Here is a 26740-nt window from a genome sequence, read left to right as displayed (position 1 = left end):
AAGATGATGTTAGACATATTACTACTAGTTAAATGATCTCTAACAGGGTTGGTTCCGTACAACAGAGATTTAAAAAACCTTTAACAAGTCTAAGAACATGTGCATTAACTGTAGAATTTTAATTAGCTAAACCCGTTTTTGTAGTCGCAGTCCAAAAGTCCTCTTGATCTTTGACTCTTTGAGGGAAAATGGCAGAGGCTATTTGCAGATTAAATACAATTTTTAGGACAATATACATATGTAAACAAAAAATAGGAAACCAATATTAGTTTATATATGAAACGTATCTATATAGAGAATAGGTGTGTAGATTTAGTTTCTGTTGCAATTGACTCTCCAACAACACTTTGCGATCAACATCTTCTCATTTTGATTCTTTGTTTGCTTCTACAAATTTGTATTATTATTCGGGTTTAGCTTAGAATTAAGCAACCTCCATGCTATTGGACTATTTCTAATATTTGAGAATACTGTAGTTGGGAATCATTTAGAAAGGATATTTGTAAGAAAGAAAAAAAAAGAATTTACATTTTTGATTTTTATTCTGCTGATGGACGGGCCGACGTAAAAGAAGGAACCGATTGGACTAATGCTTTTGTAGCCCAAAGGAAAAGAGTCACATCAAAACATGGCTCACTCACTAATCGTAATCAAATATCCTCTTTCTTCTTTTTCTTCTGGATTTCACAATAACAGTATAAGTTAGCAAGCAACAATGACCAAAAGTCTCGACTGTATAACGTAAAATTTTAAAATTTACTAAACCGCGGGTTGAGACTTACAAACCCTTCTCTCTGACTTCTTTGGCTTTTACATTAATAACGAGGAAAATCTAAGAAGAAGAAGACAAAAGTGGCATATATGTATGTGTCATTTCAAGGCTCCATCCATCCATGATGATGGTCAGACATATATATATATATATATATATCTGAGTTCATTATAACGCATATGGTGGTGGTTTCATTGGTCTGCATTGATTCCAAAGATGCGAACCTTGTGCATGTGTGGGAACTTTGCAACCACCATTATAAATACAGCAAGCGTGTTCAGAAAGAGCATCGGATGTTGATAGTCTGTCGTGTGAGATGCTATCAAGTACCTAAAACCCAAAGTTCAAAACACAAGTTTCATTCATAACAAGATCCATCCACCAGTAAAAATGTCAAAAAAACATCCTAGTATATCTATATATTGTAGTTGTCCCACCACACTAGACAAAACAACAGATATGGTTTCAGATATTGTCATAATACAGTAGGTGGAAATGTAAGGCTAATAAATAGGCCGAAACACTAAGAGAAGCTAAATCCTAACCCATCATATCAGCAAGTATGATCAAACCCAACCAAGACAACATAGAAACGATAACAACAGCTGGTATAAGAATTTCCTCAAGAGAAAAAAAGAATGAGGTTGACATAAAACAAGGAGATAGAAAGAGGCAATTGATGTACATGAACAAAAAAAGAAGAAGAAATAATTAATCTGAACAAAGTAGCAATGTTAACTTATGACACCAATCTCTGTCTCTGTACCAAGGAATGTAAACGAAAGGGGGTTCAGATTTATGTCACAAAATAACGCTAAAAATGGAGAAGAGGAAAGGAAAGATGATTCACTTCTTTGAACATTGGAAAAGGGTTATGCAAATGGTAGGCACACAGAGAATGGCGAAAGATTCAATATTGCTGAGTAACTAGCTATAGGCAAAGGGAACAAGACAAAGGAGAAAGAAAGAAAGCATATCAAAAAGGGATGGGGAATGCAGAGGAGTAAGGCAGGACAAGTGTATCAATCAATCCTGAGAAGTAAAAGCAATAAAGAAGTGAGAAGCAAAGAGAACATACAAGACAACAGGAACAAGAGTGAGGAACTTGCGATTGCGAGTGAGCTGCTTGCCGTTGTCAATCTGTTCCCACCAAGTCAACCTGTTGTAGATTCCCTGGTCATCCCCAAACGGTGTTCCCTTCTTCCAGTGAAAGAAATGATATGTAACCTAAAGGCAAGCCAACAATCGATTGGTTCATTCCACAACAATTCGTTGATTCACTCATTGATTGATTGATACAATACAAACTACAATACGATCTGATCTGATTGAAATCAAAATGAATCAAAGAACAAAAAGACGTACGGAGAAATGAGCGAGGTGGACGATGGTCCAGGCCATGCCAGGGGAGCAGTTGAAGATGGAGAGAACGAGGAGCCAGCCGAAGAAGAGGATGAGGATGTAAGTCGTCCACACACCTGGATACGTGAACCACTCCGTGTTCCGATTCACATCCGTCGTCGGAACCGCCCGTACGTACATCATTCACCTTCGATTGGATCTTCTCTTTCCTAGTTTCCTTTCCTTTCTTCTCCAAATTTCGATCGCCCTCCGATTTTGACGATGATGATGATGATGATGATGATGATTATTGATCCTTTTCTTCTTCTCGATTTCTATTTTATTTCCCCCTTCCTTCCTTCCTGCCTTCCTTCCCCGTCTCTGATCTCTCTCTCTCTCTCTCTCCAAAGCACGAAACACATCTCGCTCTTCTCTCTCGCATTCGCTTAGGCTGGGCCAGAATACTATTGGGCTTTCATAAGCCCATCATTATTAAGCCTCTCTTGCATTATCAAGCCCATCCTTATTCTTGAATATGATAAAACAATGAGCTCTTTCAAATTAGAAAAAACAAAAACAGTTGTAAAAAAAAAAAGCCTTTTAATATTTATTTATTATTATTGTGTGTGTGAGAGTGTGGGTGGGAAAAAGATAATCTGACAGGCTGGGCAGAGTTTGCCTCCTCATATCCGACACTGAACCCTCAAAATCAACATGTCATTCGAGCTGCCTATCCAATCCTTTTCTTCCACGTCTTCTTCTTCAGGAATCTTTCGTCCTCCTCGTCGCTCGTGAAACAGCTCCCGCGCTTTTTATGGCCACACTACCACCAATTTTTGTTTTTAAACCTTTTTCTTTCTTTCTCTTTTTTAGAATTATGTACTTTTATTTGGAAACACTTTCGTCTAACTATGGCTTGTATGTTACTGTTATATGTGTAAAACAGTATTTAACGGCTAATTAATCCAAATTCTATACAATTATTACGTGTAAAATAATACTATGTATTATCCAGTCTGCAAGTGAGGATTCTGAAATTATAACAAACAAAAATAAGAGTCAAGATAAAAAAAAAAGATTTTGGGAGTCCAACCACTTAAAATGGATATAAGTTGTGGGGGCAGGGTGAAATCAAGTGCCAATATATAGACAAAAAGACAATCAAATAATATACTAATTTTCTGTTAAAAAAAAAGAAATTGGTTGAATTGTACGAAGAAGAGACATTCCCTGACAAACGGTGTTTTGTTCAAAGTAGGAAAATGATTGTATGGGTGCTTATGCACCGTAACACCTCCAACTCTACCTTATCGTGGGCCGCACCTTGGAGTTTGCGAATGTTCATGATTGGTTTACTTTCCTCTTTTACAATGTTTTTGTCATTTTCAAAATACAACTATTAGATTATTAACTTGCTAATCCTACTTGTTCTCCAAACAAGAATCGCTCTTATCTCTCACCTAGGCCTGGGCTTTAAAACGGAACCCGACTGACCCGACCTGACCCGAAAAACAGGGTTCAGGTTTATTTTGGTTCTACTGTTAAATTCGATTGGTTTGGTGTAAATGATTTTTGGTTTTAATTTCGGTTCGGGTCAAACCCGAGATCCATTCTGCGACCCGAAAAAATATATATCATATATATTATATCGATATACATTTACATATATTATAAATTTTCTAAATTTTTTCTCTGATATCGCCGGTTTCACTTCTATCTTCACTGAAACTTGACTATAAACTTAAATTCGACAATATAGAAGCATTATCTCGTCATTCTCCTCATTCATCTTCGTCTAGAATCCAATTGCAGGTGATTCTAAACTCTTTTTCGTATGTTTTTTTTTTGTTTTTTGCAATCTACAATTCGATTTTGTCCGACCCGAGGAACCAACCCGAACTCGACCCGAGGACCCGTATGCCTAGGGCTACTCTCACCAAATTCATTTTTTTGCGTTTTTAATTATCTTCATATATACGATAATCCTCTACTAGTTTAAATATAAATTGAAAGCGTATATGGAGATGAGTAATTTTTTTCTTAAATATAGCATTGAAGCTAAACATTTACTACCATCTCCTTAGCTATTTTGAGAGATAAGATAGTATCATCTTATTTTAATATCATCAACTTCAATATAATTTCATAAACAAGAAGTTGTACAAAAACCATACTAAACTTTGGAAGTTGTTTTTTTTCCTTATCATCTACTTTTTCTTTTTTAACCATGAGAAATTCAAAAAGTTGTTTAGGTCCAAAGATTAATTCCATATTTACATTTGGATATGCGTTTGAAATATTCTAAATTTTAAAGCACAGTTAGATATGATCAAGTTGACTCGAACCCGGAACTATCCTACTTGGGAGTTACCACTAGGTCAGAACAAATTGGTTCTTGTAATCTACTTTTATATATGTAATAGAGATATTGTACAAAAACCAACAGCAAGCCTAATGGTTAGGATTAAAATTTTATAAATAGTTAGAAAGAAATTTAATTTGATGAAAGGTTAAAAAATTGATCCAGATTAAAACCGATTGTAAAACCTAATAACCAGTTCGCATATTTGCGTTATAACACAAATGCAGTTATAACTATTATTTATAATTACGTCATTACGTGAGTAGTATACTGTATAATTTTCCAATAGCAAATATTAACTGTGATTGTAATTGTATTCATATATATAATTTGCATAATATAATAAAAAAATTATGGCCGATCTTTACCGATCGATAATCGCCAAGTAAGATGATAAAGGCAATAACGATGTGATCATTCAAACGATAAATTGACTTCTTCTCTTTCTTTTTTCTTTTTCTTTTTTTTTGTCAAGAGAAATTGACTGTCAAAATCATTGCGGCGAAATTATTACGTGTTACATATAAATTTGTGGTCTATATATGAGGAAAATCGTCGATAAAGCACAATGATACATCCTCGAGAGAATCCCATGCATAAATTTAAAACCAAATAAAAACTGATTAAAGATGATTCCATTTTAATTAAATCATATCGATCCATTACTAAATCATTCCATTTTGCATCGTAATAACATAAACAACTTGTGCTAACCTTTTATCAATAACCACAATTTGATCGTCACTTCATCAGCTATTTAGTTTTAGATAGTGGTGTCTAAATATGTGGCTACTGCCGGCTACTGTCTATTATATCTGCTTACTTTTATTTTACTTCAGTAACTAGATATCTTCATATATATATATATATATATATAAGTAAAAATAACATGTCTTCTTAAAAAATATTGCCATTTTCATTTGTCTGTTGATAAATTTTCACATTCGAATTCTTTTATAGAGTGAGTATTGTAATATTTTACCATTAAGACATTATTCAATTGTTGAATATGTCTAAGTTTAAGTTATTCATAACTATCAACTATGTATGGTTCTATGTTATATACAAACATGAAAATTTCGTACGTTAAACAGGAATACACGTATAAGCATTATTCTCAACTTCGTAGAGTCTAGAGAATTTTCGTCGGGATCGATCCATGTGTTACAAATATTTTTTAATTTTATTTATTTGTGAAATATATATATTAGATTAATCAGAAGTATGTTGACCACGGTGCTTTATATGGATTTTTGGAAAGTTCGGAACGATATGCTCTTTCAATGATTAATAAAGGAACCTCTGAATATTTTGGAGCACGATTAATCAAAATGTAAAGCACCGTGGGAAGCTAAAGGGTTCAAAGATGCTGGACAGTGGGCACCGAGATCCTTCTATTATAACGATTCAAGCTCGAGACAAGAATTCCAAAGGAATGTTGTTGCATCGGCTTTGGTAGCGTAAACGTCAAGGCCAAGCAATAGATCAGCATGATTGAAGCTCTTTGTCGCTTATGGCCTTGGTCTCAATAGGAAAACAAGATAATAGTTTGAAAGAAACTCTCGTTTTCTTTATTAAGCAAAGTTGATATATATATGTCAATATGAATGTGTGTATTCATGACAACAAACGAGCCTTGAATATATAACTTGGTTGGTTGGAGTTAATGATTTACGTAACTTAATTAATGACATGGCATACATATACAAAAATTATGGTTTCACATATATATATATATGTATGTATATATATATGTATGTGTGTGTGTGTGTGTGTGTGTGTGTGTGTGTGTGTGTGTGTGTGTGTGTGTGTGTATGTGTGTAAAAAGGGAATGATGATAGTTGATGGTAGTGGGAAATAGCATGATGGTGTTACCATAAGAGTCTCTTAACAAATATAAGGATACCCATCGAAGTTGGTCCTTTCTTTGGGACAAAGCGTGCCTTGTTTCCCCTTTCCCCTTTTTGATATTCCATTGCATCTCAAATTATATATATTCATTTTCATTTTGCCACATTAATTTTAGATATATACTGTGCTAACGTATTAAAATGTGAACTTTGGTATGTATATGTAACTCCCAAAGCTGACATAAACACTTTGAACCTTTATTGATCACAAGATAAATATTTATTGTACAAGATTTTAGGTTGAACTCCTACGAGATCGGAGAATATAAAATATGCAGTAGAATAGAAAATATATGATATATCTTAAATTGATACATATCGAAGATATATCCTACCAGTAACGATAATCAATACGTAATTAAACTCAAATGAAATCGACTGATCAGAGATAAAGACATTATAGTATCTACATAGAATGCAAAGAATTACAATTTTTTTAATGGAGAATTTGGGAATTATAAAAAATAGTAGTTGTGTTACCTGAAACAAAAGGGTTATTTTACTTTGAAGACAACAGTGTTTTTTTTCTTTCAAATCTAAAAAATGACAGAATAACTGAAACTGATGTTCCATAAAAACAATGCAGTTCACCATATTGGTTTCTAATGGAAAGAAGATAAAAAAATAGTACTAGATCATTTTATATGAAATAAAAATATATTTACATACTCAAACCAATTAATTTTTCCAACTATAAATCAACAGACTTTTGAAACGATCAACATAATCCGAATAGTAGAATTCAAATATAATGTAATTACAATTTTAATGTGGGACTCAGTCCAAGCTAAAATAATCAATCTTGAATGTATATGTTATGAATCCTGCATTTGAATTTAGAAGAAATATAAAGTAATAGAAAATAATTATTTTTAAAAATATTATATTTTAAAGTGGTTTTAAGTTTAAGTTCACAAATATTAAAAATAATGTTGTCGGAAATAGTTTTCCTTTTTCTGGCTACACCCAGTATGAATTTGAAGTTGAGAACATTAAACTTAAGGCACACTACGATAATAAAATGCATGTTACATAAAAGCATGGACGACGAAGTGATGCATATTGTACAAATTTACTAATAAAATGATTATGAATATCTTAGTGATTTTTTTGAGTATCATAGTGCATTCTGTTGACAAATGTTAATTAGTTTGGTAAAGTTTCTCATAAGCGATGAAGAAAGAATTCTGTTCTCTATTTATTTTAAAGGAAAGTTTCTAAAATGATTTATCTATTTATACAAAAAAACAAGTGTACAACATAAAATCCCACTTTTTGGATTTAGTTCACCACTTTCGGACACCGTTGGAATAAAAATGGAAAGTTTTGAAAAAGGAAAATAAAACAATCAAAGAAGAAAAGGATTAAGAGAAAATCTTGATGCCGTTGACTTTTGTCTCAACGGCCATGATTGAGCGTGTGATGAGTATAAGAGACCAAATTATGGCTATTCCTAACAAATCCAAGAAACAAATTGTTGAGATATTCGTCATTTGATTTGTATTTATAATCAGTTTCCATTTCTAGATTTGTAGATATCTGTAATTTATTCTCTACCACTACCAGAAAGCTAAAAAGAATGTTGAACTAAAGTGATATATGTAGGTCACTAATGTGTGTGGTGTGGAGATGTTGCCAGTAACAAAAATGGGTGTCAAATATTGACGCATGTGATTCTAACGTTTACGGGTCTGTTCGACGCTGCGGTTGCGGCAGCGGCGAACAAAAAATAGTTATAATGGAAAGTAAAGTAGCCGCGACGGCAACAAAATCAGTCGCTGCAAATGGTCGCGGGTGTTATCAGTGGGATCTCTTATGGACGCTGAAATTTTCAGCGTCACTGCTCATGAGCAAAATGACCGGCGGCGTCTTTCCTCGACGGCTCTAATGTAACACCGACCAGTTTCGTCACCGTCGTATCATGCTGGGGACCACTGTCGTTTTGCACAATTTTTTGTGCCGCTGTCGCAACCGCAGCGTTTTCTAAAAGAACAGACCTTACTATTTAAGTATTTTATATGTTCTGCACGTCGAAGCTCTAGTTTTCTGTTTATATCGTATTTCTATAGTAACATATTCATTAACTTATGCATTTAAAGGTCGATATGTCTTATAGTCAGAGTCAGAGATTAAGAAGAGATCCATAGTTTAGAGTATAGTTTTTGACAACCGCTGAAAACAATAAAAAATAAAATGCCTAAATTCATTTAATACTCATCTACAAGAATAATAACTATCGTCATATAGCAGTTTTTATAGAAATTAGCTTTGCAGACAAAATATTTATTCTAATTTTTTTTAAAACAAAATAAAAGAAAAAAAGAAGTGTTTGCCAACAATTTTGTGTGTTCTTCTATATAATCTTACAATATGCTGTCTGAATGGATGAAATATAATCGTTCTCAAGACTGCGTATAACCGTATTTTTATCACAAAAGACCACAATTAACTAAATATATCTATGATACATTGATATGGTTTCAATAGAAAGCCTTTTTTTTTTTTTTTTTTAAAAAGAAGCTTTAAGGATAGTATATATATTCTGATATCCTTCTGAATACATATATACTATATATTATTAAACTTTATGTAGATTATGTGATTGGTGACGAAGACATTTGTGCTAAGCAGTTTATATATATAATCCATGAAGAAGTGGATTCAGAACTAAGTAAGTCAAGATTATCATACCAAGAATTCAAGATTTAGGTGACACATGTTTGGGGGACCTCATTGGCCCATAAGAGGCGTTTAATTAAGCTTTAATTTATAGAGATAGGCCTGAATTTTTCGGGAAGGGTAACCCGTCCCATCTCGTACCCGTCCTGAAATTCCCGAATTTTTCGAGAAAGGGAAATTATAATTTCCCATTCGGGATTGAAAATAATATTTGAATGGGTAAAGGAAAGGGTAGGGACGGGAATGGAAATATCCGAACTTTCTGTTGGGTAATTATATAAAGTAAAATTTTAGAGATTTCGGTTATTTAAATTTTTTTTTATAATAAATAATGATTTTTCCAATTTATTAACAAATAATATTTTTTAAAAAAAAAAACAAAAATTGATTTTAATCTAATTATCTGAATTATCCGAAATTTTTCCCATTTCTTTTCCGTTCTTTTCCCGATTATATTTTATTTTGGGATTGTATGGGAAGTATGTTTTGATTCTCGAATTTTCCGTTCCCGTCCCATACCCGTAAATTCCCTTTCCGTTATTTTGTGGGAATACTTTGGGTAGTATATTCAGATTCCCGAAATTCTCATTCCCATCCCCTACCCGTCAATTCCCGTCCTAATTCCCAAAAAATTCAGGCCTAGAGATAACTATAGTCATGTTATAATAACATCTTTTTTTTTGTTAAAGAAAATAATACAATAACATCCTTGTACAATAAGTAGAGGGTTTAAATACCCTTACGCCAACTTTAACCCTTTCCGTGTGTAAATTTATATGTATGTTATTCTTATTCTCAATGATTTTAGGCAACGTAAAACTAAATGATACTAATTTTATAATGAAAAACAAAAATCTCAAAACAAGATATACACTGATATTTCTATTACAATAGCACTCGAAAAACTGGTCTTTAACGTAGGTCGAAAAAAGAAGAAAAAAACTGATCTTTAACGTAGAAGATACCCGGTTAACATCTCAATTGATATATCTCATACACTTAATTATATTTTGGTAGTGTTGACAAAAAAATATTTTAGTAGTTTTTAGTATCAAATAATATATATCCTATGTCTATCTCTCTCAAAGCATCTCCAATGTATTTTTTTTCATTTTTATCTCAAAAATGGAGTAACTCTAAAATAGAGTTCAGTTTCTCTTCAATGTATTTTTTTTCATTTTCAACTCCAAAAAACATTTTAAATTTGTTTTTAATTTTATAATTAATTACTAATAATACATTTTAGTTATAAAAATTACAAATGAACATATTCATTTTTTTCTTTCCTTTAAAAACTTTTATAAATTATAATATTATTCTAAAATTCAACCATTGTAATATTAAAATAACATTACACAATACTAAAATAACAAAATAAAGTACATTTTAATTTAATTATCACCGATGTTATTTCTATTTTCAGGTAATACTATTATATTTTTTATTTTCTATCTTCAATTTTAAATCTATCTATCTTTTATTTTGAATTAAGTATATATAATATGAAAAATTAAATTATAAATAAAAAATATAGTATTAAGAATTTATAAAAGTGAATGAGTAATTTGTAAATTAAGTTCACTGCAAAATAGAGTTGAAAATAAGATTACTTTATATTTGAAGGAAAAAATGATATTTCTCTATTTTATAAGTGAAAATGGAGTAGAATTGGAGAAAAGTTTTCCTTAAAATAACATTTAGAATAAAAATGAGGTAGTATTGAAATTGCCCTTACAAATTTAATTCCTAGATATGATATATATATACATTAATTAGTTTAACCAGATATATCAAGAAACGAGGAAGAAAGGAAAATGTATCAGAAGATCAGAAGATGATCGGAAGAAGAAACCCCCAGCCCCATTATCTATATATTTTTTTTTTTTGTTCGGTGGGGATCATATCCACATCTTTCAAAAAATATATAATTATTTATCACTCCTTTTTCAAATTATCTTACTTTTTGTTTTTTGTTTTCCTTCTGTATCACAAATTTCCATACTACTACTATTCTTCTTCAAATTTCAAAAGGTAGAGTATATTATTAATATTAAAGTATCTCATGAATTCGTATCGAGTATTCATTAATCTGTATTGAAGTAAAATAAAACCCCCCTTTATGGAAATGATACCTCGAAGATCCTCTCATATGTTAGTATTAAATTTCAAAAGACAACAAATAAATATATGAGATATCCCATAAAAGCAAGCAAACTTTCATTAACCGGTAATAGCCGGTGCCATTTCTCGTCACTTCCGGGGCAAAAGCGTGACTTGACACCGGCAGGCAAATCAAAACATTTAATGCCTAAAAAAACTTCTCTCTCCTCTTCCTCAGACAAAAAGGGCTCTTCCACTTCCTATCGAACTACAGAAGACCTTTCAATATCTGTACACACCACATTATACACATATATATATATATAATTATATATATAAACCTTTTGCTTATGTTATTTTTGTGGAAGGAAAAAAGCTTTAAAACTCCTTTTAATTGCTTGAACAAAAAGCAAAAACAAGGAATTCTCTCTGTGTCTCAGTTTTTTTTTTCTGCAGATTAAAGAAAACCCTAAACCGACATTTCTCCTCTGTTTCCCAGCTTTTTTATCTTTGGAGTTTGGTTTCTGGAGAAGACAAAAGTCTCTGTCTTTTTAAGAGCTCGAGATCCATACCATATAGTATAAGTGGAGAAGTCTTCTCGAGTTTCATAAAAGTTGGGCCTGGTTTTCGGTTTGGATTCTCAATTTTTTTGGTGACGATGGATTTGGATGTTAAGCAGATATTGAAGAGTCTCTGTTTCAGCCATGGATGGTCTTATGCTGTCTTTTGGGGATATGATCCCATTAATCCCATGTAATTTCTCTTCTCTTTTTATTTTCATTTTCCTTGGAGGGTTTTACGCATGTTTCTTTCTTGGATAGGCTAAATTTGCAGCTTCTTGCTTTAGGTTCGAATTTGAATTCGTTGACTTTTGAAAAAATTATAGTATTTAGTTTCCATAACTACAATTAATTATCATGGATGAATGGTAAATTATGATTTCAGGTTATTGAGATTTAAAGAAGCGCATAAATATGATGAAGCATCAGCGGCACTCGCTGATGATATGATTCTCCAGGCTCATGATCATATCTTAGGCCAAGGGTAAGAAGCTCTCCTACAATTCAATCATGTATATATATATATATATACAACATATATATATATATATATGTATGTTCTTCATTAATTAGTCTTTTTTTTATATGGCTCCAGAATCGTGGGAGAAGCTGCCTTAACCGGAAACTATCGATGGCTGTTCTCAGACACACTGTTTCAGGTTTGTTCTCCTTCTTCACAGTTTGTTTTTTGTTCTGTGAAGAAAAGAATAAGGATTTAATATCTATGTTGTTTGATTGTTTTGCAGTGTGAACAAGAGTTTCAGAATCAGTTTCTCTCTGGCTTTAAGGTAAATTTTAATTGTCTTAAAGTTTAAGGATTCATTGGAGTCGGATTATAATATGCAGTTTCCGATGTTTAATTTACAGACAATCGCAATCATTCCAGTAGGATCAAGCGGCGTTGTTCAGTTAGGCTCTACTCAAAAGGTTTGTACATAAAACATAACAAAATGTATATTCTTGCTGTGGAAGTCATGGACTAATCAGTTTTTGTTTTTTCTTTCTATCTATCTTTGAGATTGTTGAGAGCCCAGAGATGTTGGAACAAACAACAAGAGCTCTGCTGGATTGTTGTTTGAAACAACAAGATCAATCGGATAGTTTGTTCGAGTCCCTATTACCACTGGGAGACTGCAGTGAGATCATGAATGTCCCTGAATCTTTTCAAGGACTCAGCTTTGATGTTGACTTCTTCACCGACGATAATCCTCCTTCTTTGCTCATCTCTGATAAAACCTCCGAACCTCCTCATCTAAGCAACTATGGAGATGATTTTGGGTTCGACATTCTCAGCTCTTACTCTCTGGACGATCTGTACGAGCTGCTCGCTGATTCCCCACAACAGAATTGCTCATCAGGTGATCATCAGGAGACTTCCATGGTGATCCAAGGAAATAATGATGACGACAAGGATCTTTTCGACATATTTGAGATGATCAACTCTGATGATTCTCCCTCGGTTACTAGCCATCAAGGAACGCCTTTGGACTTGCGGCCTAAAGGACTCTTCTCTGAGATCATAAGCAGCAGCCTTAGCAACAGCACTTGCAGCTCTCTCATAAACTATGCGCAAGAATCTTATTCTTGTCTGAATCATCAGAGCAAAAGACGGAAACTTGAATCATCATCATCATCAGCGCATAGCTCAAGCTTCTTTCCGCAGATGATGTCTCATGCGGAGACAGTAACACCTCCTCCTCCTCTTAACCTCCATGATCCGCAGAGGAGCCTGTGGATTGATGAAGACAGGTCAAGCGTCGCAGGGAATTGGAAGAAGCAGCCTCACGAAGAAGGTGTGAAGAAGAAAAGAGCAAAGGCAGGAGAAAGCAGGAGGCCGAGGCCTAAGGACCGTCAGATGATACAAGACCGTATCAAGGAGTTACGAGGGATGATTCCAAATGGAGCAAAGGTAGTAATAATATTATACATTACTTGACGACACCTTAATTAATATTCTCTTACTTAGATATTAATTAGCATTGAGATCGATCACAAATGATTGAATATCTTAGTGTTTTGAATTGAACAGTGTAGCATTGATACGCTGCTTGATCTCACGATAAGACACATGCTGTTCATGCAAAGCATCGCCAAGTACGCTGACAAACTCAAACAACCATACGAGCCTAAGGTGAGTGAGTGAGAGAGAAATCGCTCAATCAATCAAATCTACCTTTTTTTTGTTTGATGATGATTATATATGATCATTGAATTGGCAATGTAAATATTGATGAATTAATGATATCAGCTGGTGAAGGAGAATGAGAGAACATGGGCGTTGGAAGTTGGGGAAGATGAGTCGGTCGTATGTCCAATCATCGTGGAGGATTTGAAGCCACAAGGCCAAATGCAGATAGAGATGGTGTGCGAGGAAACTGGTGAGAGGTTTCTAGAGATTGCAGATGTAGTGAGAAATTTGGGACTGAACATATTGAAAGGAGTTATGGAAACAAGACAGGGACAAATATGGGCACACTTCATCGTCGAGGCGAAGCCACATGTCACAAGGCTTCAACTCTTATGCTCTCTTGTTCACCTCTTCCAACAACACTCTTCTTCCCAACCCCACCAAACATGACTTATAGGACTCACTTACTTTCTTGATTTTAGATCTGATTCTTTCTTCTTTTCTCTTTGATTGGTTTATCAAAAAAAAAAAAAAAAGATCTGTTGATAGTTTAGTTCCATCCCAACGAATTTGTAGTAGAAACATCACATAAAAGATTTTGGCTTTAAACATTGAGTGTGTCTGTGTGTGTTTGTTTGGATGAAAGAAAACGGCTTATAAGACATACCAAAGATGGCTCATTTGAAAAATATGACGGATAAGTAATAATATTCAAAAGCGGGGTATAGACTCATGAGATTGTGAACCGTGATTTCAATCTCATCACTTCAGGTCCCATGCTATTAGGATAAGTATATAGGATTATCTTGTAGATATATCGTCCAATGTATATTTCATTAGATTTTAGTTAGTCTTGTTATATGTTGACCTTGAGGTCACAAAGCAATAGCAAGAGAAGTTTATTCAATTTATCGACTCTTGATTAATTACATGACTGCATCCTTCGTATGCAGCAAGCCAGCAACGCGACCACGTGTGGCTTTGCATCGACGATGAAGTGTGCCCATAATTGTCCCTGTCTCAGTTTAGATGCACACACTGTCTTCTTTTCTCTTTTCTTTTGGCTCGCTAATAAGGTAACAAGCACAGTGCATGTAGATAGTTCTAACCAATCTAATGGCTCTATTGCCTCAGCCTCAGACGACTGAACTATCTTCTTCAGTTTCAAAGAAGGTGCAGATCTTCCAAGGGAGCTGTTAGCAATATCCTCCAAAAGCACTGCATGTAACATATCAGTAAAAACAATATTCTTTGTCCCAAAAATGAAACCAAATTAGTTTTATGTTTGTTTTTATCGGCATATGAAAAGATAAGATTGTTCCATGCTACTTATAATCCTTGATTGGTAACCTGCGGAATGGCGAAATTGCGTTTTTAAACACAATTCTGCAGGTTTTTTTCTAATCAACAAAAATCCGCGTAATGAAAAAATACATACAAAAACGCAGACTGCATTTTTGCTTAACAAAAATATAAAGGAAAAATCATTCCGCAGAAAAGCGACTTATAAGTCGCTTAATTTATTCCGCAAGATTTTTTCCGCAATTCCGCCATTCCGCAAAGTTACCAATCAAAGCCTTAGTTTCATCCAAAAGAGTTTTGTAGTAGAAAGATTATATGAAAAAATTGGGTTTTAAGCTTTGGGTGGATTTGAATATAAGAAACAGGCCCGTAAACAGAGAAGAAGCTACAGAGAACGCAAAACAGAATTGGATGAGTTTGCCAAAGTGCGCACAAGCAGTTTTTGGTTTTTGGAATTGCTGCTTCTGTTCTGGCCATTCTTTTTTTTTTTTTTTACTTTCTTTATTTTAGTTTGTTTCACTGCGTCATTATGTGCTATCAGTCAGAGTTACCATTCCTTGCCGCTTTGTTTTATGCATTGCATTGCATCAGGAATCAAAGTTAACGAACAACATTGTGTTTAATAACAGCAAATTAACTTCTGCTATGGAAGTTGAAAATTTATAAACACGTACATGAATTGTTTGATTATAACAGAATCATAGTAAGATGATTTGGAAAGAAATTTCTAGTTTATGAAATTAAAGAAAATCCGAATTGACGAGAAATGGAGAGATTCGGAGCCGTTTAATGTATTAAAAAATTAAGAGATACTAATAAAGAAGGAACCAATCATCTTTGCATTTTGGAAAAAAAAAAGTAAAATAATAATAAAGGGAATATTAAAAAAATGGCCATTTCACATGATAGCACCGACGACGACAGCGCAGGCCAGGGAAGCAACGACGGTGGTGAAAGCGGAAATGGACGACGGAGACGACGAAGATTTCTGAGAGAGAGGGATCGAACCAAAGGCGTTTTGGTAAGAGGGAGCGTCGGCATCGGCGGAAGACGACGGAGACAAGGCGTCGTCTGCTTCGGCGGAGTAGGTGCCGACGGAGACGAGGAGCTTCTGGTACTTGAGACAGTGGCCGGGATGTCCACTTGTGAAGTAAAAGGTTCCGTTTTGGGTGAGGTTGAAGACAGAGTTGCCGTCGTTCATGTACAAGATTGGATCTTTGGTGTTGCAGCTCTTGAAATTGGATGGCGTCACTTGGATCATTGAATCTTCGCTTGGTGGGTACAAGAACACTGTTTCGTTGAATTGCACCCAATGATGGTTTTTAGAGATTATTTGAATTTTGAAAGAAAAGAGAATGAATAATGATTTGATTGAATGATTACTTACAGAGGGAGTCACCGATCTTGAAAGAGTGAGATTTGGGCCATTTGGAGTAGACTTTAGCATCAATTGGGATGCCCCATGAGTCCAAGTCCCCAACTTTGTATACCGTCGACGACACTTTACCAATCCCTTGTCCTAACAATACCATCAACACCACTATGCTGCTCAAACTCATCATTATTCCCATCTCTGTCTCTCTCTCTCTCTTGATTGGTGAGTTTTGTTTCTCAGATCTCCTGAAAAAGCTCATATAAATTGGTGAAGCAAAGGAGTGAGAGAATGACGGTTGTACCCCTGAGGATTGGTCACATGGCTCGAAGTGGGCAATGTCGCATCGTATCAATACATAAGAGGGGTCTAATCAATCATTTATCTTCTATAATTTAGCGTCTGCTTGCTTTGTGCATTCTGCGCTTTCACATGGCCACCAGGTCTTATGTATAACGTGCGGTTCCACGGATTCAAATGTACAAGTTTATCTTATGACTACACGCTCGCGTTGCAATTTTTTCTAACACAATCAGTCCTTGCCTAGTTCAAATTTCATTTGGACTACTGTGTGTTTCATGTAATAGACATATATGTGACTAGTTAGTTTGAACCAAAATATAAGCGGTAAAAGAGGTTGGACTTCCTTTTGAACACCAACACCAACACCATTTCAGCATTTCTATGGTTTAGGGCCAAAAACCTCTGGACTTCTAAAGATTGTTTTTTGGGGCACAAAAAAAAAATGCTGAAAGATTGAAGAAGAATAAATGGCCAAAGCCTCAAATAAGCTGATTGATGTGCACATGTCTGAGTGTTCGCTACATCTGGTGGAAGCACAAAATCCAAACATAACTAGCAAGATACTATGGGTTTGAGTGGAAAACGTATTATGACAAGTAGAAAATCATCAAGAGAAGAAAGCCGTCTGAGCAACGGCGTTTACTCTTTTTATGTCATCGGTGATGGAATATCGGTTATTATGGGTTTAGAGGGTCAGCTTCTGAGGTCATCTCCTTTGCTGCTGACCACTCTTGTGATCCTGCAATGGTAATAAGATACACTAGAATCACCGGTCCTCAAGAAGATGATCAGATCAAACATGTTTAACGTATGATGGGAATGCATGCAAGTATGATTAAAGAATTTATACGCATGCAAGTATGATTAAAGGCAATGTTCACCCATTCGAAACTCATCTAGGGATAGCTGCTTTTGTTACATTTCATCAATGAACAATGATAATGACCCACAGTTTTTGATGGGAGCATATATTATTTCCATGATAGAATATTCCAAAGTCCGCTAGTTACTTTCTATGACCCAATCAAGCGTTGTGTACCACATGACTTTTACTTCTCATTAAACTGTTTCGTGAGTAATGTCAGAAGACTTACTTGACTTGTGGATCTCGGCTACATTCATCAACCTCCTCTGCAATATAGAGGCCACAAAAAGGAATACAGAGCACATCCCAAACATCACGGTCATTGGAAACGCATCAACCTTTAGCATATAAAGAACATAAAAGCCCATTAAGTCCATGGAAGTGGATATTTACTGTACTAGTTTGCATCCAAATGAAGAATCCGCATGATGGATATTGAATAGATAACTTTTAGATTGTACTGCAAGTTTCTAAGGGCTAACATGTAGACACTACTCCTTGAATCTATATGATGGATATGTTCGCAAGCTTTTTGTGTAGATCTTTGGCTCGGCCTTGGTGTATCTAAAGTTCATTCCGTTTTATAGTGCTATAATACGAGTTACCTATCCCACCGATACTTACTGTACAATCGACATGTTCATGACGCTAGAGAAGTGTATTACTGGAAAAAAATTGTGTTTACGAGCAGATGGTTTCTTTTTAGCAGTGATGCTAACACTACTGTCTTAAAAAAGTCTGAATAAAACTAAGAAATGGAAAACTCACATTGTACAGTACAAGGCAGACAAAGATGTTGAGTGGGATGCGGAAAAAATTCATAATGGTGCTTCTGGCTTCCTCTGGAATGTATTGGGATCTCATCTTCATTATCGATGGCCAGAAGATTCCTACACACGCTTCGAATGTGCAGAAACCCATTAGCTGAATGCATCCAGAGAATGATATGCTACCACCTTTTACACCTGAGGGCGCCACCAAGAACTGCTCCAATTGGAAATTGAGAAATTATTAATTATTATATTGCTAATACTCCTTGAATATGGAAAGTATATTGCTAATACTCCTTGAGTATGGAAAGTAAGTAATGAGTAATATCAAGATGGAGAGCATACGCTTGTTAGAACAGGGAGCATTAGAGCAGCAGAAGATATCACAAATACGATCTGCATATAGCTCTCTACTTTTGGTGACGAGTGTGCCAACAAACGAGATGCAATGGAGCTACCAAGCATTGAGGCCAGCATGAATGTTGCAAATATGAAACCATGTGGAATGTCCTCATCATTTGGGCTCAAAGCAGGAGTCCAGAGAAACACAAAGGTGTACATGGACCCTTCAAACAGAGACTGTATAGCACCAAGCAATGCGATCTTCTCATCTGAATCAATAAATAGATAAGAAAAGTGGTGAGTGGGATAAAGCTAGAGAAGGAAAGCCATATCTCTAAAAGCAGCCCAAGGTAAGAGGTTCACCAGAAGCAATGGCAGATGCCGCGTTCTTGAACTGGGTAAGAAGGTCTTTGTTTTCTGATGGATCGCCATAGTTTTCTGACCATGATGATATAATGACGGCCATACCTATAGCAAGAAAGCAAGCAGCAGCATCGAATGGAGCAACCGGACCCAGGGACAGAGAGTCCACAAGGAAATTGCCAAAGAGCCCAGCTATGATGGCCACTAATCCATTCCCAAGGAATATTGCCTTGGAGAATGTCACTGATAGCCATTGCTGCTCGAAACCTCTCTGCACAAGAAAAAAGGAAAAAAAAAATCAAGCAAAGCACTATTGACGTGATAGGAAATGGGGAGGTAAAGGAGGCTGACCAACCTTGTTGTGCTCAGCAACTAGCCAAGACTCGAAGGCAGAAAAGAGCAGAGAAGTTGCGATACCACCGAGAACACGACCCACCATCAAAATCTTGTACTGGGGAGAATGTTTGGTGATACAGCTGAGAATATAAGTGATGCAGTAGGTGATAGAAGCTCTCTTTCGACCCCTAAGTTACCATGAAAATGCCCAACAAAAATTAAACACCAAAGTGTATTTCACATTAGAAGAAAGTGAATAGGGTGCTCACTGTTTGTCGGCAAGAGATCCAACAATCGTCCCAAACAACATTGAAGATCCGAAACCAGCAATAAACAGCTGACCGATCTCTCCCTTTCCGAAGCCATAAGTGCTATAGAGATAGTACACATACGGACCCTGCAACCAGTCCCCAGCTAAAGCCGCGGAGAAGAGACATTGTTTGTTTAATCAACACAGCACAAGAAGAGACGACAATACGAACGACAATTTCCATCAAATCACCGATCTAGTTCCACCTACGCTAACAATCAGAGCGAATCGGCGCAGTAACACGGATCGGCAACGAGGGAAAAAAAAAAAAAGTAGAATCGAAGAGGTTAGATCTACGAACCCATCATGAGAGAGTAAACGAGGAGATAGTTGTTCTTGAAGGAGTTGAAGGCGGAGGAGGTGTTAATGCGGTCTTTGTTGGATTTGCTGAGCTCCAAGCCGGCGACGATCGCAGCGAGCCCACCGAACACCACGATGTAGAAGATCTCCATTGTTAGATCTCAATTCTCGCAAGCAAAGGGGAAGAAGATGAGATTGTGATTTGATTTGTACAGTATGGAGTGAGATTTAAAAGCCTCTCAATTTCATTTATTGATTTATTAATCGAATTTGCTTAACTCAACAAATTTCATTCAATTTAAATGAAACTATTAGTAAGGAAATACTGTAGAATTAACAGAGCTTATTTAACAGTATACTTTACTCGACACTGTTGTGTATTTAACTAACTATACATGATTTTAATTGACCCCAAAAACCTATACATGATCTGTTTCGCTTTTTTTTTTTTGTTAATCTAATATCTTTGAAATCTCTGTAAAACCAAAAACTGATAATATAGTTTTAACATTTAACTAGGGGTTGATCCGTGCTTCGCACGGAATTTTATATTGTATTTGTTGATATATGTAAAAGAAATCTCTACAATATCAATTTTTTTTATTAGATTTTGTATTTCAAATTTTTATATATATTTATAGTATTTAATAATTTAATATATAATATTTAGAAAATAATCAAATAATATATCAGTTAAAACTTCAAATCAAATTTCGTTTGTAGATATCTTTATATTTATGTGAGTTTATGATTTTCGAATATATACAATTCTTGATTGTTGCATTCAGAAAAAAATATATGTAATAGGCAATTAATTATTTAAAAATATCTCGATTCTCTAACGTATTTCTAAAATATATTTATAATTTTTTTTTTCTCCACACCCATTTCCCTCTGCATCTCCCTCTCCCTCTCACTCTCCTTTTCCTTCTCATGTTCTCTCTCATCAATGCAACATGTTAAACCACATACAACATATTAGATCGGTTAAAATTTCTATCTTTCTCAGGTTTTTTTTTTTTAGCCACTCTCAATGTCACATCTCTAACCTGAACTCTGTATAATTTTTAAGGGAAACTTCACCCATTTTATGTTTTAAAGATTAGGTTGAACATATTAACATTTTGTGATACCACAATTTGTTTCACAAAATATGCATTCTCACATCTTTATATTATTATTTAAGTAGTCATTTTAAAAAATAATTTTTATTTTGTAAATTATTACATGATATGCTATTACAAATAACAAAAATAATTAAAATAAGAAATGATATAATTGTCACTCAAGCTTTTTGAAACTCGTGCGAATATTCTTTACCCGTTAATATGCATTTAATTTTATGATCTATTATTCTATTTTTCTTTAAAATTATGTCTTTTGTTATATTCTAGTGTTTATAACGGTTTTAATACAAATTTGGATATTTTTAGATATTAAAAATTTTGGATCCGAGAATTTGTTTCTCGGTTTTGGCAAAACTGGATCCAAATCCGGCTATCTTAAAATTTAATGGTTTACTATTCATATCTATCAAATCATATAAATAAAATAAATCATTTAAAATAATAATGAATAAATGCATTAATATATAAACTATTATTTATAAAGATTGTCTTTTCATATTCTTGTTAAATTAATGGATGATAGTTATCATGAGAATTAAAGTATAATAACACAAAATATAATAAATTATAAATTAATAAATGAATTGATGATGTGTCAAAATTTTAGAGTTTGAGAAAATGATGTGGCATCATGAGAAGAGATAACATTTTACTTGGTTTTAAAACAAATTTGGATATTTTTAGATATTACAAATTTTGGATCCGAGAATTTGTTTCTCAGTTTTGGCAAAACTGAATCCAAATCCGGCTATCTTAAAATTTTATGGTTTACTGTTCATATCTTATAAATCATATAAATAAAATAAATCATTTAAAATAATAATGAATAAATGCATTAATATATAAACTATTATTTATAAAGAGTGTCTTTTCATATTCTTGTTAAATTAATGGATGATAGTTACCATGAGAATTAAAGTATAATAACACAAAATATAATAAATTAATAAATGAATTGATGATGTGTCAAAATTTTAGAGTTCGAGAAAATGATGTGGCATCATGAGAAGAGATAACATTTTACTTTATATATATAGATTAAAAAATAATAATAAAATTATAATACATTGTAAATAAAACAAGAAAAAAGGTTCGACAAAAAAACAGTTTACAACAACAAAAGATTAAGAATAACAGATTGTGTAAATAAAAATAAAAATGGAAACAAAAGCAAACGAAAAAATTGTAGTCACACGCCAAAATACGGATCATCCCGTTTCTGCAGCAGTTTCGAAGAATTAGAATTATATTCTTGTTGCCACGAACATCAATCCGAGGCCAGTCCTCAAACCTTAAAAAGAGACTCTTACAGTTTCTCCGAAAATTAATGATTTCTGGAATCCGTAACGGACTAACTTGCAACTGTTAACAAAGGAGCGTGCTCGGGTTATCGGAGAGTCAAATCTGACCGCTATTCCTAAGAAAATGAATCTCCTCAAGAACCAGCTCCCACAATTACAAACTAGCCGCAACAACAAACCAACAAAACATCTATAATAATGGACTACCAGAGTAATTGTGTACTAATAGTCACTGCTAAAATATTTACAGAGAATTTTTTGCGAATTAGAAGCACAGACAAAGCGTAGAGATCTAGGAATGAACAATTGTTGGGGAACGAGTTCTAAAAATAAAACTTACCAGAAACCAAAGAAAACCAGAGAGTTTGGAAAAGAGAGAGACAGCGACTGGGTCGTGGATAATCGATGTGGTGGATGGTGGTTCCAGAACCAAATAAAAACGGCGACTGTATGCAGCCATCGTGTTAGGTTAAAAATGGAAGGGAACGGCGGAAGCATTAGAGAAACAGAGAAGAGAAAGAAATGTGACAGTTGCTGAATAAGTTCAGAGGTGTGAGAGAAAAAAAAAATAACAGACATGAAATGATGAAAGGTATTAAGGAAGACTTTTATTGCGTTCTTTAAAAAAAACAGTTATCAAAACAGTTGTCATTTACGTTATAAAATAACAAGAAATATGTAATTAAACTGCATAACTAAAGATTAATTTTGAGAAAAACAATACTTAAGAAAAATGAATATAATAGAAAACTTATATATCAAATTAAAAACATGGAAATAGTAAAGAACCAGATCCAAATATTCAAAAACAATACATGTAGATGGTTATTAATAGTCGACTACAATGAACTACAGGAAACTGTTACATAGGTAAATATGGGTAAAAACGCTCCTCGCAAGCTGGTATTGAGCAAACAGGTAGCAATGCTTGCGGTACATCTGATGCTTCAAACTGCAGATAGGGAAATCTGCATCAATTTGGGGTAACTAGATGTGCACAGTCAATGTTTTGCAACATGTTATCAAATCCAATACTTGATCAGCAATGCCTTCCATGTACTCCAATTTGTAATCTCCAACCAACTATACGGTCTAGGATTTGCAGCCCTCTTGGATAGTGATCAAATGTGGTGGCACATAATGCAAACATTAAGGTCACCGTAACCACTCCAACTTTAGACGCCTGGTTAAAATACCTAAAGGAACCTTCGATATCATAGTCAACAATTATTGTGCTCATACCGCGGAGGTACAATGATGTTGGATTACCTTAACGGATCGCTGAGTCAAAGAAGTTAGGGTACCGCTTCATCAAACTGGGTTTTTGGGCGAAGGCATTAAGGTTAAGCGTTCTAATGACAGATGGTTCCTTAAACAAGCATTTTTCGCATAATCCCTACCAACTCTTTCAAAATATCATCGAGTGCATCGCGTATATGGGGAAGCACATGATTTGCAAACGGTGTCGGCTCGGATTGTGGGAGATTCCACATATTTCTTGAAGCAAAAAAATTCAAAAATAGTCAGCTATTATTAAACAACTACTATTTAAAAATAATTAACTATTGTTATCATAAAAGTAGTAAACTACTTATGACTCGTGGCCACTAAAACAAACTGAATATGTAGCGACCTCTAGAAACCTATACATACGTTTAAACATCTATTCATATACGAACTTTGATGTATATAGCTATATAAGTACAAGAAAATTTGAAAAATAGTAGATCTAGAAATTCAAAAAATCCAGTTGAGAACGAAAACACCAACAAAGTTTATACAAGCAGAGAACATGTACGGAAGTAAAATAAGTATAAATAAGCAGACTGATGGCAGATGTCGAAGGGGTATTTTTCCAAAATCGCCGGTGAAGAAAGAGATTTGTATACCATGCTTTTACTCTTCGGAAACGCCAAGAGACGAGCGATGGGGACGAGTGATGGGTCTGCCTCGCCGTCGAATAAGTGAGGTGCAATAAGACTTTCGACGGTGATGGTCGCGGGAGAAACAAACAGGGCGGCAGACTAGTCGAGGTAGAAGAATAGTGGGAGAAAGTGGATGAGAGATAAATTATTTAAAAACAAATAAATGAAGAATAGAGCTTGTGTTTTAAAATGTGATTGCTATTTGAGAATTGAAAAAAGGTAAACGTAGATAAAACGAGCTGTCAGAGAAAACGTAAAAACAAAAACGTGGGTGTTAGAGCATCTGCAATAGTACTTTATTTCTGCCTCTAAACTCTATTCTTAGAGTAAAATCATCTGTATTGGTACTCTATATCTTACTCTACAAATAGAGAAATGAACAGTATATCTCTATATTTAGAGAAATACTGTTCATTTCTCTATTTATAGAGTAAAACTTTTTTATTTACAAAACAATCCTTAAACTTTCATATCTTTTTATTTGACACTTAAACAATAAGATACCACATAATATTATACTTAATTAAACTATATTAATAATAATTAGTTATATAATCATTTAAAAGTTTAAAATAAAACAACAAAATATAATAAATAAAATTTTTTAAAGTATAATTATGTTAAATTATTGTTAAAACTAAAATAAATAGAAATTTTTAAAACATTTAAAAGTAAAAGGACTTATAAGCAATTAATAATAAGATTTACAGTCAAATATAGAGACAACCATTGCAGTAAACCCCTTCTCTATTTATAGAGAACTCTATTTTAGAATAAAATATAGAGTTAACCATTGCAGATGCTCTTATTCTCAAAATTAGATGTTAGAGTGGGAAAAAGCTGAAAAAGTATTGATTATTTTCCCTTCAATAAATATTGAGGTTTTATAAAGCTAATTAACTCATGTCTTCTTGTTACCAGACCTAGTTTCCTATAACAGAAGAAGAATAAGCCACCTATTGTGTTTTAAATGGATGTAGAGATTTCTGATATTTTTTGTCCATATATATTATTTCAGATCAATTATGGTGTATTAAATAATATTTATTTTTAAATTTTTATACTAAAATAATCATTTTTCATTTTCTGTTTCATTATATTTGGACATAGAAAAAAACCATCTTTTTAACAATAATTTTCTATTTAGTCTCTCATAAACTCTCGTTTTTATCATTTTCTGTCTTCTTTGAGAAAATTGATCCAAACAATAACCTTTTTCACACCCAAAATTCTGCTAATTAGTTTTTTAACTATCCAAATCCTAACAATTATCCATTTCAAAATCAATCTTTCAACCAACCCCGACATATACCAAATTATGGTTTTTCACCAATTTTCTTCATGCCATCAGTTATTCTAAACTATCATCCATATTACAGTTCAGCAATGTCATATTCATCTCCAACCACCCCCTTATTCATCTACTCCGACGGGTAATGAAATTGTTCTGGACTCTAGAGCAGTTGAATTTCTCGAATGTTCTACACAAATGGCTCTTGTTGGTATAAGTGGTGTTAATGAAGCCACTCCAAGTGCAGACGATTCAACCCCTGCTCCCCGGAAAAGCCCAAAATGGATCGCTGAGCAAAACTTCGTGCTACTAAGTGGGCGGATCAAATATGGAACAGACAGCGTTATTGGCAGAAACCAAAAGAGCGAATCAGAGTAAAATTATTGAGTATTAACCTCCGCGTGGTGGAGTTTCATACAGAAATCATTACAACTACATGAACCCAAAATTGGGAAAATGGATTGACGCTTACGATCGCAACAAAGCAGGTGGTCGGACAAAGATGTCTTGGCAAAAGCACATGAAATATATTCAGGTGGTGGTAATAGAAATTTCAATTTAATGGAAAAATGGGTCGCTGTCTGTGATCAACCACGTTATGGTAGTCAGGTAAGAGAAAATACCAGCTCTGGAAGTAGTGGGTCTAAGCAAGCCCACAAGAATGATGCTAGTAACTCCAACTCTGTAGGATCCAGTGCTCATCTAATGGGGAGATATGCAGCTAAGAAAAAAATATAAAAAGAAAACTAAGGGCGTAGCCTTGAAGTGGTCAACGAAGATTTTAATGAATACAAACAATTCAAGGCGCAAGAGTTGGAACGCTTGGAAAAAATAGCCATGTTGCAAGAGTAGGCAAACTAAAAGCAACAGGAGGCAAGTCAAAGGCCAGAGAGGAAAACCAATTACTAAAGAAAGACTCGGCTAGAGATGAAGATGTGGACGAAGCTAAGTGAAAAGGGACTGTCTCAATGATCAGGGCAG

At 34.2% G+C, this 26740-nt stretch overlaps 4 protein-coding genes and 1 pseudogene across 4 annotated transcripts; 2 read left to right on the top strand and 3 right to left on the bottom strand.

Moving 5' to 3' along the window:
- Positions 1-644: 644 nt before the first annotated feature.
- LOC18009907 (ORM1-like protein 3) lies at positions 645-2508 on the bottom strand. Its single transcript, XM_006391535.2, has 3 exons — positions 2138-2508; positions 1851-1999; positions 645-1102 (listed from the first exon to the last, which is right to left on the bottom strand). Exons 1-3 carry the CDS (start codon positions 2315-2317, stop codon positions 964-966), a joined length of 468 nt encoding a protein of 155 aa, XP_006391597.1. The 5' UTR covers positions 2318-2508; the 3' UTR covers positions 645-963.
- Positions 2509-11527: 9019 nt separating this feature from the next.
- Positions 11528-14516, top strand: LOC18009903 (transcription factor bHLH157). The gene is made up of 8 exons (XM_024160510.1): positions 11528-11917; positions 12110-12208; positions 12320-12383; positions 12471-12512; positions 12592-12651; positions 12743-13633; positions 13754-13855; positions 13973-14516. Exons 1-8 carry the CDS (start codon positions 11823-11825, stop codon positions 14300-14302), a joined length of 1683 nt encoding a protein of 560 aa, XP_024016278.1. The 5' UTR covers positions 11528-11822; the 3' UTR covers positions 14303-14516.
- Positions 14517-15946: 1430 nt separating this feature from the next.
- LOC18010352 (mavicyanin) lies at positions 15947-16970 on the bottom strand. The gene is made up of 2 exons (XM_006391533.2): positions 16542-16970; positions 15947-16444 (listed from the first exon to the last, which is right to left on the bottom strand). The coding sequence occupies exons 1-2, from the start codon at positions 16786-16788 to the stop codon at positions 16053-16055; spliced, it is 639 nt and encodes a 212-aa protein (XP_006391595.2). The 5' UTR covers positions 16789-16970; the 3' UTR covers positions 15947-16052.
- Positions 16971-17282: 312 nt separating this feature from the next.
- LOC18010332 (molybdate-anion transporter) lies at positions 17283-20342 on the bottom strand. The gene is made up of 8 exons (XM_006391532.2): positions 20117-20342; positions 19775-19919; positions 19525-19693; positions 19170-19440; positions 18810-19075; positions 18463-18678; positions 17924-18032; positions 17283-17568 (listed from the first exon to the last, which is right to left on the bottom strand). The coding sequence occupies exons 1-8, from the start codon at positions 20265-20267 to the stop codon at positions 17507-17509; spliced, it is 1389 nt and encodes a 462-aa protein (XP_006391594.1). The 5' UTR covers positions 20268-20342; the 3' UTR covers positions 17283-17506.
- A 3077-nt stretch (positions 20343-23419) lies between these two features.
- LOC112089720 lies at positions 23420-26509 on the top strand (annotated as a pseudogene).
- The last annotated feature ends 231 nt before the right edge of the window (positions 26510-26740 follow it).

This window comes from Eutrema salsugineum, unplaced genomic scaffold, assembly GCF_000478725.1.
Source record: "Eutrema salsugineum unplaced genomic scaffold, Eutsalg1_0 scaffold_8, whole genome shotgun sequence".
Lineage (NCBI taxonomy): Eukaryota > Viridiplantae > Streptophyta > Magnoliopsida > Brassicales > Brassicaceae > Eutrema > Eutrema salsugineum.
The sequence above is the reverse complement of the archived record's forward strand: the minus strand, read 5'-3'. Positions and strand labels throughout refer to the sequence as shown.